Raw genomic sequence first — 14964 nt, forward strand, 5'->3', positions numbered from 1 at the left:
TGCCCCCAGTCTGTCCTGATTTCTTTAACAATTCTGGGAACCAGTGGGTTTTTGTTTTGTTGGGGTTTTTTTCCTCCTCCCCTTACAGACTAGACTTCTAGTTCACCCAAATCTAATAAAAAAGGAGCACACTTGTATGAGAGTAGCCTCACCCTCGGGACACCTTCTCTGCTGAGGGTTTCCCACACCTGGCACTGTTGACATCTGGCTCGTTCTTTGTCATGGGGCCCGTCCTGTGTGTTGTGGGAGGCTGAGCAGCACCCTGGGCCTCCGCCCATTAGGTGCCCGTAGCACCTCCCCATCGTGACAGCCAGGACGTCCTCAGACATTGTCAGATGCCCCTGGTGGGGGTGGCGAGGCAGAGTCACTCTCAGGTGAAACCCACCACTCTGCCCTATTCCTAAATCGAGGGTCGTTCTCTTTGGAAGGACTGCCACCCTCCCCAACAAGCCCCCTGGGGTCCTGGCTCACTTCTTGTGGCTAGCAATGCCAGGCGTCGTCATTGCTGTCTTCTCAGGAAGCTCATTGATCCTCCCGTTTTGTGTCTAGTAATGAAATTTATTGATCAGGGAGGGCCAATGGCAGTTTATAAACAGAGCTGACACTGCAGTCACAGGCGAGTGGAGGGGAGGGGGCGTGGGGAGGGGGCAGTGCCTCGCTGCGGAGAGCATTGGCATCAGAGCAGAAAGACAAGCTGGACACAGGTTGTACCTGGGGCCTGGGGGGGTGAGTGGTAGCCCGACCCCAGGGAACACTGAGCTTGGACATCGGTGGTATCTGAGGCCTCTGGGGTTCTTGCGAGAACCGTATTTCCCTTGTCTTTTTTCCCCCAGACTCCTCGGAGCAGAGCTGACCTCAAATAGCCCAGAAGGAACATGTCCCCAGCTTTCCCCTTGGGGACCCTAGAGGCTCTTCTGAGCCACCAGGATTAGAAGGGACCTGTCACTTCATTTTTCTTTCTGTTCTCAGAGAAGCCAGGAGCTTGAGACCCGTGACATCAAACACAAGCAGTCAGTCTGAACAGGACTTTGAGACAGGCTGTCTGTGGCCATGACCCTGAGGTTGTAGGGCCTGGACATTTTTTTCAGAGCTGTTACACCTGGTCTTTAAAGCTGGTATCACAGACGGAATTTAGCACAGGTGGAATCCTCACTGTACAGGACGGGAGATGGTCAGGGACTGACCTTGGCCAGGAAGCGAGGTCGGTCGGTGGCACTGGGGCCGGAGTCAGTGTCTCCAGCACTCGAGGGAGGAGGGAGCCGGGTTTGCTTCCACGGGCACCTTCCAAAGGCAGCGTCCTCCCTGGCACACGTTCTGACCGTGAGCTCGTCCTGAGCGCCCCCGCCTGCTGCCCCCTCAGTCACCAGCACCCCAGTCCCACCCGGGGCTTGGTGATCCGTCAGACCCCGAATGAGGCACTTAGTCTTTGGAAATCAGGGGCTTTTACCCTCTTGATTTCAGCTTCAAAAGCTGAACCGTTTTTGGTTCTCTTTGCTTTTCAGGGCCTCGGTACCAGCCTTTCTCGTAGAGTCCTGGGTGGCTGTGAACAGGGCCGGGGCCCAGGCACCCTCGGGCTCAGGGTCTCACTCCTCCTCCTGCCCAGGCAGCCTGTCCCAAGCGTGAAGGCCCCTCCGACCCTCCCCAGCCGGCCCCCTGCCTCACGCTGCCCTGCACCTGCCCGAGTTCGGAGCCTCTGAGGACTCCAGCTGCACTTTGCCTCTCTGAGGTGACCATCACGGGCAGCCGTGTGTCCCGTCACGGTGGAGCCAGCTAGAGCAGGCCCCGGGGCTTAGTTGTTTTCTCTGTGTAGAAAGTAAACAGCCTTGGGGCACCTGGGTGACTCAGTCATTAAGCGTCTGCCTTCCGCTCAGGTCATGATCCCAGGGTCGTGGGATCGAGACCCGCATCGGGCTTCCTGGTGGGCAGGAAGCCTGCTTCTCCCACTCCTACTCCTGCCACTCCTACTCCCCCTGCTTGTGTTCCCGCTTTCTCTCTCTCTGTCAAATAAATAAGTCTTTAAAAAAAAAAAGAAAGAAAGAAAGAAAGTAAACAGCCTGGAGAAAGGAGTGGTGTGGAGGAGGTGGAGGCCTGACCAGCAGGAAGGAACCCAGGCGCCTCTGTGGCTCCCTGACGGTGACTCTGTTGCTTTCAGTGGGGGTCAACTTGTTCTATTTCTGCATCATCACATACCTGTACGGGGATTTGGCCATCTACGCTGCCGCTGTGCCCTTCTCCCTGATGCAGGTGACCTGGTGAGTGCCCCCCACCCCCACCGGCTGTAGCCAGACATCCTTCCTCGGCCAGTCAGGGCGGAGTTTCCGGTAGAAGCCCAGCACCAAGCAAACATGTTGGCATCTAAAGCACAGAGAGGCCAAGGCCCTTTTCTGTCCTTTGCAAACTGATCCTACACCGCTGTCCCCGTCCCTGCTCTCTGGGGAAGATGATTTGGGGACTGGTGCCACAGGAACCCATAGCACCTGTCCCAGGACAGGAGACTGACTCCTGGCGAGAGAGGTGGGTGGCCTGGGAGCAGCTGCGAGGGGCGCGGAGGCTCAGTAACGCCCCATCCTGCCTGCCTACCGCTGAGCGGGAGCCACACTGAGCCACTCTTCTCTTTACCAGCAGCGCCACTAGTAACGAATCCTGTGGTGTGGAGGCCGACAGCAAGCACAACGACACGGACCCGTGCTGGGGGCCCCTGCGCCGTGTGGACGCCTACCGCATCTACCTGGTGAGTGGCCTCGCCTCGACGCCTGCCCAGCCGGGCTGGCTGGGGGCCTCCAGACTCTACTCCCTGATCGAAGTGTCTCCCGGGGAGGAGAGTCTCCCCAGCTTCACGCTCTGGCCAGTTGCTGGGGCCGTGGTCCTGGGCAGAAACCGCGTCACATTACTGAGACCATAGCTGCACGCCCAGTCACCCGTGGCTTGGGGTTGGCATGTAGGTCATTGCCAGCTGCTGGCTGTGAGCTCTTGTAAACTGAGCTCGGGGTGTGAGGGGCACCCTTAGCACAGCTCTTTAAGAGTGTCGGAATGAATTTCCTGGAGACTCGCCATATTCTGACCTACGGGAGATGCCGGGCTTCCTGACTGGGCAGGCAAGACAGAGCCGTCTTAGGTTGGCCCTGAGCACACGCAGGCTCTCCGGTTGGGGAAGGATCAGCCCGGCTCTGTCCCTGTCTCCCTTCCTCCCCACAGGCAGGGGAGAGATGAATCTCCAGGCTGTTCTCGACTGCTTTGTGCCACGGGCAGGAGGGGCGGGTTGGATGGAGCTGGAGACCGTGCCGGACGGGTCTTGGGTAACAAGACACGAAGCCGAGGCCGTTATTTATCTCTGCCTGCTGTGTGCGCGCGACTCAGAAACGCTCCCCTCGCCCTTTTGCAGCATCTATTAATATTCTCTGCCTCTTCTTGGTCCTCCTCAGCCCTGACACAGATTTAGGTGTGCGAGGTGACACGCAGTTTGACACGTGGCCACTTAGCTGCTGTGGAGGGGAGGCAGGGTTCGGGAGAGAGCCGAGCCTTTCGGGGAGTCGGCCTCTTAATTATCCCCATCCTGGGGAAGGTTTCTTTCTGCGGGCCCTGCCAGCTGTGCTCGGGGTCACAGTTTGTTAACCCAGGGCCACCGGAGGGTGGTTTTGCCTTCCCAGTCCCGCCCTGCGGCCCTGCTGAAGCCAACCTGTGGCCCAAGCCTGGGCGGAGACTGGTTTTCTTCTCTTGCATTGCCGGAGCGGTCGGATGGTCCGGTTTTTGTCTCGCGTGTTCACCTGTGACCAGAAACTTGTCTTTTAGTAGAATCTCATCTCAAATCTCCCCACTGCAGGTCTGGTGGGAATTTGGTAGCAAGTTAATTCCCTGGCGCAGTTCCCCACTTCCCCTCCCCCGGCCTATGGGGGGGGGGCAATCAGGAGGGCAGCACAGCTGGGGCCTGTTAGCCTCTCAGCATTTCAACAAACAGTCATTGATAAAATTTAGCAAAAGTATCAGTGACTGTTAACGACCCACCTCGATCTCTAGCTGGCAGATGGAGGACACGGAGGAAAGGGTTCGAGGGGCTCAGCGTGGACACAGGTGCATGTCCAGGGCAGAGGGACCTGCCAGAGCAACCAGACCTCAGGTGGGTCTTTTCCAGGAGAGGCTGTTAGGGCCTGTGCCGAGTCTGCCTGGTGCGTCCCCTCCCCAGGAAGACAGGTGCCCAGTACTAGGAATATTGGCCGCTGCCATTCGCCTGGTAAATTATTTAGAAGCACGGTTATTGCTTTATTCAATTGTTCCTTCGCTTATTCCTATAAACCTTCCACGGGAGGGGAGCCTCCCTCCCTGCATCTCGGTGGCTCCCTGACGAACGGAAGGAGCCGTTCAGGAAAGCAGACAGATATTAATTACTGCCGTCACCGTTCGGATATTGCACTTAGAACTCCTAGGGCTGACTGCCGCCCGGCCTGCGAAAGCCGCAGAGGTGGGAAGGGTGAGGGAAGCAGAGCCTGTTCTCGCTGGGTGGTGGGCCCCCTCCCCTACCTCCCGGTCCACCGCTGGGGGCTTCGCCAGGTTCTGTCACGCTGTGCTCTTCTACCTGGTCTGGAGGAATTTAAGGCAGACGGACCTCCACGATTTCTCGGGAGTTGCTCTACAGCTTTGTGTGTGGCTCCCGGGGTCTGTGGCTTCTGCCCCTCCATGCTGGGCGCTGGGCGTCTGCCCGCAGACCTGGGAGGGATTGGCGAAAGTGGAGGTTTCCTTCCTTGGTCCTGAGCTCTGTGTCGCAGGTGACGGGCATCTTCCCCTCCCACATCTGACCCTCGGGGCTCAGCCGCATGTCTGCATTGCATCCGGTGGCCTCTTCAGATCATTAAGGAGGAGGGTTGTACTTCCCTCCCCACCCCTCAGTCGTTCACATTCAGAAGATTGTCGGTCCCTTCTAGAGGCTCCCGCTGCACCTCTTTTTCTACCTGCAGTTTCTGATTTTGCCGGCAGCGAGACTTCACCAAAATATGGGGCAAGGCGGCAGGCAGCTTTAAAGCCCCCCAGCCCGTGCACACTGTATCCTTGTCTCAGGTGGACAGCAGGCATGTTTCGGGCCCCGTAATAACTATCTCTTCATAGCTATTTTGGGACGGTACATTCTGGGGAATAAAGATACAGGCTTTTATTTTGTGGTTTCCAGAAAGTCCTCTGGAAACAGTCTTTTCTGTGTCTTCCCAGAATGCTCCTGAAATGCACACATAGAATGAGAATATTTAGGGTATTAACTATACCCAGAGGCCAGCTTGTGCGTCGCATCACGATAGGAAGGGAGCTTTCTCCCACCAGCGGCTACCGGTCGCCTCCCGAAGCCCTTGACCGGAACCAATGGAAAATTCCTCCTCCCCTCCACCCTGCGACCTCCGTCCACAGCCTGTGATTGCCAGTGCAGCTGATGTGAGTCAGTCTCTCCCTCTCCTTCCTTGGAGTAGCCACAGAGTGGGGCGCTAGGAGGCAGGGGTCCCGTGAGTCACACGCGTTTTCCAGAGCCGTGCCCGCAAGCCACTGCAGCTGGAGCCAGAAGTGACCTGGGCCCTGGCGAGAGCCCATGAGAATGAACATCAAGACCCGCCGTCAGCTGGCCTTGGATTCTCAGAACCCCCCCAGCCGCCCCTCCTGCTTCTTTGAAGGATCAGTGGGAAAGAGTTGGGGCACGTGGGGAACTGTGAGGTGCCCCAACTCTTTCAAACCAGTGACCTTGCCTCCAGGCTGGGGGAACGTCTTGGGACTCTTTGCAGAGCTTCTCCGGCTTTGCTATGAAACAAAGTCAGAACTGAGCCCTTGGCTCTCTCCTGTGCTGTGAGAAGGAGCCACAGACCAGTGGCGAAGTCGTGCTAGGCTTGTACATAAATTTGTTCCGTCCAGGAATCCCACTGTCCCGAGTGTCTGGGAAGCAGGGCATGTGCCGCTGGCCCCTGAAGTCCAGGGCCCTGCCAAGTACTCGGTTCACTTCCTCGTCCCAGCCGTGCCTCCCACCCTGTCCCTCACCCACCCACCCACCCACCTAGCCCTGTCACTGCCGCCACCCCTGGAGTGTCAGAGGGAAGCCCTGGGGCCACAGTGGGACTCCCTGAGGGCCGAAAGCTCCTCCCGGTGCACAGGAGTGGCTGTGGCCTCTTACAGGTGGACAGATGCTGCTGGGTCACCGGCAGCCCAGCAGGCGCCGGCCAGGCAGAGCCGGGAGCGCAGATGGCAGAGCGGAGCTCATCCTGGCTGGAGACTCAGCCACAAAGTGATGGTATGGAGCGGGGCCCCTCGTGGGCTGCCTTGGGACAAGACAAGGTCACCCTGGCTTGCCATCCTGCCTTGACACAGGAGCTGGGAGATCCACCTCCAGGGCCTGAGTGGCCCCAGGGGAGAAATGGCAGCCTGCACGTGCCTGACGGGTGACCTGCCACCCTCTGCTGGGCGCCCCCTTGAAGAAGTGGGGTGTGTGTTGGGGGCTGCGGGCAAGTTTAGGGCATTCTGTCTGCTGGGCTCTTCCAGCAGGCATAGGGCGATCCAATTCGGGCTCAGGTAGCATTGGAATAGGTCTTCCTAGGCTCTCACCGGGAGTCCTGGTTTCTCCCTCTGCCAGCAAGTCCGGCTTTCTGATTCCGTCTTGGCTCGGCCTTACACACCAATACTCATCTTTGTCATCTGTAGCATGTAAAACGGCATGCAGTCCCTTTTTTTAAAACCCCGGGGGTCTCTTCCTGAAATGGGTAAATGTCCCTTTTGTAAGGAGCTGGAGAGGAGAGTGGGGCACCTGCCGGGCTGTGCCAGGCCTCAACCGGCCCTTCCTATGGCGGCTTTGCTTGGGAGTCACGCGTTACCACCCACTTTCTCCTTTCCGACTGGGTCCTCCAGGCTGCACAGTAAGGCCTGTGGTGTCCTCCCACTTCACAGCAGAGAAAACTGAGACTCGAGGGCTGCAGTGTATACCCCGGGCCCCATGGCCAAGGCAGGGACAAGAGCCTGGCCCCTGGGGAGGGTTCCCATCCTCGTCCTCCGGCCCTGGTAACGGACTTGCTGGGCTTGCGGGCAGCCCTGCTGGTGAGGCCAGAGAGAAGGGGCGGGTCACTCCCGGTCATCAGCCCTCGGGGCTTGATGTTTGCAGAGGGGCAGGGGTGACGCTGCCCAAGGATTGTGTCCGTTCAGTGGTCCGTGTCCGCACTCCTGCCCGTCTGCTCGATGGGTTTGCTGTCTGTCTTGCTGCCCCTGGCTCCTGGAGAGTGGGGCGACTTCTCACATTCGCTCAAGGAGCGCTAGGGTTGGACGTGTCTTCCCAAGGACGTTTCCTGTCCCTCCCACAGTCCCTCTCTGTGTTCTTCCAGCGTCAGCCGCTGTGCCCTGGGGCTGTGGCATCTGCTAATAAGTGGGTCACCGCTGCCATCACTTGAATATTTATTCTTACCAATTCTGGGGCAGGAGGTGGCCTAGAGGCCTTCAGGTCCAGCGAGGAGGGAAACTTAGTGTGGCGCAACAAGGCTGAGCAGCCGCAGTGACTTGACAGGACACGGGAACTCGGGAGCACTGCTGCACACCCCTAGAGGCACCGCCGGCTGCCCCAGAGCGCAATTCCAGTAGGACACGCATGGACGCTGCCCCTGGATTTGCCACCGTCAGGAACCTGGAGTGGAAGGCAGCAGCAGTTCGCTGGGAAGGGAGGCCTAAGAGGGCTTGTGGGAACTGACGGGGCCAACGAGCTGTCTCGTGGGCTGGCTCCATCTGGAAGCAGAGAGCAGGGCCCTAAGCCCATAAATGGCCTGATGGCAGTTTCCCTACTCTGGGCCACCCTGCCCTATCTGACACACATGAGTCGGGACCCAGTAAGGGGCTGGGAGGAGACTCCTGGCTGCGTGGGCTTGCTTACAGGGTCTGGAACATCAAAGTGCTCCCTTCGTAGGGTGGCGGCCTACCAGGGAAGCGCATCTTTTTTTCTTCCCCTTCATCCGCACAATGTGCTCCTTGTCAGCTCCCCTTTGCTCAGTCTGGATGCTCAGAAAGGTACCGTTTTTCTTGGCCTCTCTTTTTCCCCACTCGTAGGAAGATGCCAGTCGCACTGGGCAGTCACAGTAGGTACAATGGGTGGGGTAGCCCTCGTGAGCCATGCCTGGCCGGCCCAGGAGCTTGACGTGGTGGGTGGCGGGGGCGGGTGGGGGGGATGCAGACCTGCGGTGTCTTCAGCCAGCTGTGCAGAGTGTCCTCCTGGGCCTTTCCCCCTCATGCTGAGCCTCTGCCTTCAACCCATGATCCTGGGTCTCGAGGACGAATCATTTCTGCCCGATGCCGCAAAAACGCGTGGGCCCACTACCCCGACAAGAGCTGGGTCTCTAACGTTGAGGGAATGCTAACTTCAAACAGGCACCAGTGCTCACATTGAAGTGACTGACTTGAAAGGATTAGCTTGTCTCTCCTTTTCAAGGAAATCAATAGTACAGGGACAGGCGTGTGTTTTCTTTCTTTCTTTTTTTTTTTTTTTCCTAGGGAGCTGTCTATAGATTTCATCCCAGGGATGGCTTCTTGGTTTTTGGAGTGCTTTCCATCCCCTCACCCAGCCCTTTCTAAATGAAACTGATTGCTCTGTCACTCACTCCGGCACTGCCGTTTGTCTCTCCAGCTTCTGCCAAGGGTCCCTGTGAGTCCCCAGGCCCCCGCCAATCGCCCATGGCTGCTGCTGCCACCTGGGCGCCACCCCACTGCATCCCCCACGCCTGATCAGCTGCTGCCCACCATTGCTCCAGGAACCAGCCCTCACCTCTCAGTGCAGACCCGGGTAGCACCTCCCTGGGCCGTGGTGACCGCTGCGCCCGACCCTGTCCCCAGCACCTTTGGGTGTTGGAGCCGAGCCTCCTCCTCCAGCTCCGGGAGAGGATTGTTGCTTTTATTTTTACTGTGCCTCTCAGGGACCTGGGTCCTGTCTGCTGGCGTTAAGCCCGCCATCCATCACCCCCACATCCTGCCTCTGCCACGGCCAACACCTGACACACCAGCTTAGAAGGTGACACTTAGTCCCCAGTGCCGCCGTTTCTGTGCTCCCAGTAAAGATACCAGGTGATGGGAATTTGGCAGCTTCTGGACAGTCCCCATCGTCCCTCCCCCCAAGTCTCAGAAGTGACCCATTGCCATTGGTTGGGGTCCTGCATTCTCTACTCTGTTCCGGTGAGTGGGGGGAGCTTACATCCTAGCTCCTAAGCCAGGTAAACTGCCCAGACTCCCTCGTCACAATGGCACTTTGAGGGTCTCTCTGCCCTGATGGAACGTTCCAGGTCCCTGCCCCCATATCCATTGTCTTGGGAGTCCTGAGTATGTTCTTACAAACACCACTTGCCCAGGGCAAGCTGTTTTGATTCCTGAGCGCCTGGGCGGACATCAGATAAATCGGCCTGGATTCTCACCCTTCCGCCCTACCCCCTTCCTCATTCAGCCAGGGAGGTGTCTCGGGGTGGGGGAGATCGTCCTGTGTGCCGTCTCCTGGCCACTCCTGCCCCAGCGCCATCCACGACTAAGAAACCCCCCTGTGTCAAAGTCCAAACGCATAAAACAAACTATGGAACTAATTACTTGTTAGAGAATTAGTTCGTTTGCAGAAGGACTGGCAGCAGGTTTCTCTTGAGTGCTTGGTTTTTCTAATGGGTGTAAAATGTTACTCTGTGAAAACGAATCATTTCTAATAGAGCTCTTAGAAGCCTGTCCCTCGTAAAGGGGGCCTCCAGGTGTTCACGTGCGCAGGTGCAGCGACCCAGAGCCCGGTGCTTGTGGAAGCAGGCCGACGGCCGACATAGGGTTGGGGTGGACGCGGGTAGCCCACCTACGAGAGAGCCCGGGGTGCGCGTGCCTTTGCTCACCCGCGCTGCCTGGGAAGCTCCGTGGGGCTTGGTCAGTGTATACCCACGGCCCACACTCCTGCACAGGCCGGTTTGGTTGGGAAACTTCCAAATAGGTCTCCATGGGGAGTGCTCATCCCTGCTGGGGACCTTCTGCGCTGTGCTTTTTCAGGACCATCGTACCCACACTCCACGCTGATCCCAGGCAACCCAAGCTGGAGGCTTGAGCGCGCCTTCTCCGTGAGAGGCTCGAGTGGGGCTCGGTGTCTGGTGCCCCTCACTTCACAAGCGTTCTGGGCTGACCCAGCACCAACCTGAGTGGGTTTTCAGCCCTTCCCTCCAGCTGCTCCACGCTGACCCCAAACAGGGCGGCCCAGACCATCTCCATGCTCCACGCCGCCTCTGCTTCCGGCCTTCCCTTTCTGAGTAAAGAACTAAAAGTGACTTTGCTTGAAGGAGATGTCCTGGTTGATTTCACATCTCCCACTCCCCTCGTCCCAGCTTTCTGTTTCATTTCCCCTGAAAATGCAGGGGAAAAAAAAAAAAAAAAAAACCTCACCCTCTAGAAGCCAGTGGCCTGCCCGTGGTTTTAGAGGAAGGGAGAGTGTTCATAAATATTTTGTGTTAACCAGGACGGAAACCGTACCTGCCAACCCGTTTTTCGCCTCCTGCCCCGGGCCTGCGTGATGCCTTTGTTGCATAGAGGACGTGTGGTACTTGTGAGGGCCCTGCCGGGGTCTGTGGGGCTGAGCGACGCTCACTCTCTGTCACAGGGTGTCTGTTGTGAGCAGAATCTGGTGTCTTCCTAAAGAGTGCCCCAGGGCCCCAGCAGTAATTGTTTAATTAAATAAAGCACTCATTCTAAGATAATAACTGCGCTCCTCTGTGTTGCCCGCGTTCCAGCCAGCGGCACTCACCATGCAAACCGTGCGGAGAATAAAAGCGTCTTTGGGCGTGTTCTCCGGACCTCGGCCAGCCCACGGGAGAAAGCAGGAGGCGAGGGAGTGCAGAGGGCTTGCGGCCTGCAGAGATGCCTGGGGCTCGAGCGTGATGGGCATCAGGGGAGCTGAACGGTTAGGGTGCATATTAATGATGCCATCTGATTAATTAGCATGAGCTCGGGCTGTCTCGTGGCTGAGCTGAGAGCAGACCAAGATACATTTTAATAAGCCTTTAAGTGCAGAGGGAGGTGCGGCAGAGCTCCCCGCCGAGAAGGTGTGAGTCTGGAGGGGAGGGTCACAGGGGGCGGCAGGGCAATGTGAGTTTGGCTGTGGGGGGGACTTCCTCCAGCCGCCGAGTGAGACGGTCTCCAGAAACCTTGGCAAGAGGAGGAAAGAGACGGCCGGACCGGGTGCGGGGTGCCGACTGGTGGGGCTGTGACACGTACCCCTCACCGCTGTAGAGAGGTCGTGCTCCAGCCACGAGGCAGGTGCACGGCCCCCAGGAACACCGTCCAGCTCTCTGCCTGCCCCCAGGTCCGGAGTATGAGCCTCGGCTGTGTCTCAAAGTTTGGTTCCAGGAACCAACTTCAGGTACTTGTTGAAACCCTACGTTTCTGGGTCCCAGCCCCGGACCACGGTAGCAGGGCCAAGGCTCCGAGGCCCAGGAATCTGCACCTTTGACCAGTTCTGAGGGGAGATCTGTGTCGTCCCCGCTTTGAGAGGTCCCGCCGGCTGAGGACCTGTCCCCGTGACAAACAGTCCCCCTGCGAGAACCGCCCCCAGGCTGCAGCTGTGGAGGTAGCCTTCAGGGGCTCCCTGTGCCTTGCCCCTTCCAGGGGAGGACGATGGCCCCACGTCCACAGGTGTCCTGCTGGAGTTATGCCTCACGCACTCCAGTGCAGAGAACAGCATCACTCCTCTGATCAGACTGTTTGCAGGCTCTGCGTGTCCCGGGGAGAGAAGGGGCTCCAGCAGCATCCCGTTGCTACTGCCTTCTTTGCTAACCAGGGCCAGCAGGTCCCTTCTGCATCCCTGTGGCTGGTGCTCTGGGCTCCCTCTTAGAGCCCACAGCGTGCCAGCCCCACCGAGAGGCCTTTCACCCTGGCCATCGACTGGAGAGGAAGCGGGGGATGTCAGTGCGGTTTCTTCTACCCGGGTGGACAGAGTTGTTCATCAGCGAGCTCGAAGCCCCGTCTCCCCTCCTTCCCCACCTCCAAGGTTACTCAGTGTCGGCAAAGAATCCTGCTCCCCCATCTGTCTATTTCAAGGTCTGACGTCAGCAGAGAGGGGGTGGAGCCAGCTTGGCCTGTGCTCCTCTCCACGGGGCTCCCGTGTTCAGGGCACCGGACTTCCTTCCCTCCCTCCCCTCCAGTGCCCAGCATTCCCACCGCCATCCACTCTTCCCGCACAGAGACAAGCGGGGAGAGTGGAGTGAGGAAGGGAGGACGCCAGCAACACCGACAGCCATCAGCTGGCGCTCTCGTCGGGTGCTGCACACAAGCCAGGCTGCTGAGGTGACAGAGAGCGATGGCTCAGCCTCCGCACAGCCTCGGGGCAGGGACACTAAAAGCAATCTGATTCCAGCTGGTTCCTGGAGATGCTATCAGCTCGGCAGGTTCTGAGGTCCAGGAGGCCCATGCACCGGCCACCCCGAGTATCTCAGCTTAACTCCTGACAGGATCAGATGGTTGGGGGATGATGGCTGGGTGGGTGGGTGCTGTTCTCCAAGGGAGCCACTGAGGGGTGGGACGGATGGCCCAGAGGCTCCCCGCCCCCGTCCCTCACAGCAGAGTCTCCCCGGCTCCCCTCAAGGCCTCTAGTTCTAAGGACCTCTGAGGACCAGCTGGCCCCGAGCCTGCCCCAGACAGCTCTTCCCAGGCCCAGGGACACGTGGCCAAGCCAGAAGAGTACCTCTAGCTTTCTTGTTGGTGCGGCAGAGCCCAGTCGTGGGGGAAGTTGTGCTGTCTACCCTTGGTCTCCCCTTCCTTGACATCCAGCATGCTAGACCAAGACACAGAGCTGGCGTTGATTCTCCGTGAAGAGATGGCAGCGGTTACACGGTGAGAACCAGTACGCCGAGCCTGCAGTGCGGGAGAAGTTAACTTCGCGGCGTCTGCTCACTCGCTCTGGCTCCCACGGGGCTCGCCGCAAGGGCACAGGTGGCGCTTTGAGCCGTTTATCGCATGGCGCCCTGGCCGGGACCCCCTGCTGTGCCTTCTTCCTTTTGCCCCCGTAACACGGTGCAGCCCCTTTTAAGCCTTATCCCGTTGGGACAGAGAGGAGTCCTCCTGAGAGGAATGAGGAGAGCTTGAGGCCGTGCTCAGCCCCCCGGTCCCTGTAGCGCAGGCCCCGCTGCCTCCCGCACGAGAATTGCCCCAAGGCCACGGAGCTTTTCTGTTACTTCATTTTTTCAACATTGGTTTTAGGTAAATGTGACTGTCCTTTCCCTGCTTAAAACGTGTTAGAAGTTCCTCTCCATAAGGCAACATTTACGCTTCTTCACGTGGTGTGGTCTGTTCCAGTCTCCTTCTGGAAGCTTCTCTCTCACCACTGCCCCACACTCACTGGCCCCTGTCCTGCAAAGGTGCTGGGTGCTGTCATGACTTTGTGCCCGTCCAGGGCCTTTCCCTTGCTTCAGAGTCTGACAAGCACTCACTCGTTCAGAACTGAACTTGGGGGACTCCTTTCAAGACACCCGCGGCCGTTACTGTCCCCCCAACCCCTGCCGTGGCAATAATTGATTTCCGTGTGTCTTCGATTACTTGGTCTCCCTGGGAGCCTCTCAGGGTCAGGGCTGTGCCTGACCCACACGTCTGGAACCAGCATCGGCCTCACAGAAGGCAGTTGCTCCGTGAACATCTGAACGAATGAGAGCACTAGGGTGTGCTGTCCCCACGGGGTCTGTGACTGGCGCCGTGCAGTCCCTCCGTAAGCCCCTGGGGCTGCCGATGCCCGCAGCTCGTCACGGCTAGCGGCCACGGCCACGGCCAGAAAAGTTCCACATCCAGCCGGCTTCTCTTCTTTTCCTGAAGGTGCAGATCATCTTCTGTGCCTCTCTGCTGGGACAAAGCGACCCCTCAGAATGGCCTTAAGGGCACCCAGGGGGCCACAGTCAGGAGCTAACCACATGCCAGGAAGTCTGGGGTGGCACCCCATCTCTCTGCCACCCCCTCTTTGGTGCCCAAAATGCAAGCAGTGAAGTCTTAGGATGGGCCGGCCCCAAAGGCAGGTCTGTGTCTCCAGGCAGAGCCCCAGCCCTCCTCTCACACACACCGGCTTTGTCCCACCCACCTCCTGTCATCGCTGTCCTTAAGGCCCTGCTCAGTCAAGGTCAGGCCTTTTTTTCCCACCTGGGTGGGTGGGGGTGGACCCATCTCTGTCTCTCTCCTGCTTGCAAGGAGCCAGGCTGCCCTTAATAAGCCCGGATGGCATATAATCATTAAGTGAGTGACTATGTGGGTTTTCCACAATATTTATCTTCCCCCCCAAACCACAAGGGTTGCAGCTCTGGCACCAAATCCTTGGAACCCTGCCCGCCACCGGGCACCATCTGGCTTTTCAGCTAAGAAAGAGACAGGCACGCAGTCCTGTCCTCCAGTCGGATGTGAGGGGGATAGCAGCCATGCCGGGCTGACGCCACCGGGCCCTTCCAGCCCCCCCACCCCTGCCCCCAAGGGAGGCAGCTTTCCTGGGGGTAGAGGTGGTGGAGAGACTTTCTATAGGGCAGAACCAAGGGAGGCAGTAAACACTCTAAGAAGGGGACCGGCCTCGAATTCACACAGCCTAAGTTCGGATCTCAGCCGTGTCTTGGTCGTTACAAGGTCTTGACAAATTATTTTATCTCCTTTAGCTCAGCTTTCTAAACTGGAGCCAGTAACCCATCCCCAGAGTGTTGGGGTCAAGAAGTCTTCGACAGAAGGTGCCGTGCGTGGGTGCTCGGGAGGTGTTCGTCCCCTGGTGTAGGTTCCCTGGTCTTCAAGGCAAAGCCTTCTCTAGGTGATGGCTCTGAGGCAGGGAGAGGCTCTGGCGTGAGAGTGGCCTGTTTGTGGGCACAGTTCTTCTCCCTGCCAATAGCACCCCCTCCAAATGCGGCCCCAACCATCTCCCAATTGGGGGCTTGGAGATGACTGGGTAGGGGAACACCCGGGCCAGGTGTGTGGGACTTGTCCTATCCAAGAGGCTAGGGCCAGAGATGGTGA

The 14964-nt window shown here is 58.4% G+C and overlaps 1 protein-coding gene across 2 annotated transcripts in view; it reads left to right on the forward strand.

The window, feature by feature from the left end:
- TMEM104 (transmembrane protein 104) overlaps nt 1-14964 on the forward strand; it is a 51012-nt gene that overhangs the window by 13558 nt on the left and 22490 nt on the right. The window contains exons 7-8 of one of the 2 annotated variants that reach the window (XM_080827578.1): nt 2153-2252; nt 2623-2731. In XM_080827578.1, coding sequence (XP_080683704.1) covers nt 2153-2252; nt 2623-2731 — 209 coding nt within the window. The remainder of the gene's footprint in view (nt 1-2152; nt 2253-2622; nt 2732-14964) is intronic. The other variant, XM_080827579.1, reaches the window with a different exon arrangement.

Source organism: Martes martes (genome assembly GCF_963455335.1).
Source record: "Martes martes genome assembly, chromosome: 16".
Classification (NCBI taxonomy): domain Eukaryota; kingdom Metazoa; phylum Chordata; class Mammalia; order Carnivora; family Mustelidae; genus Martes; species Martes martes.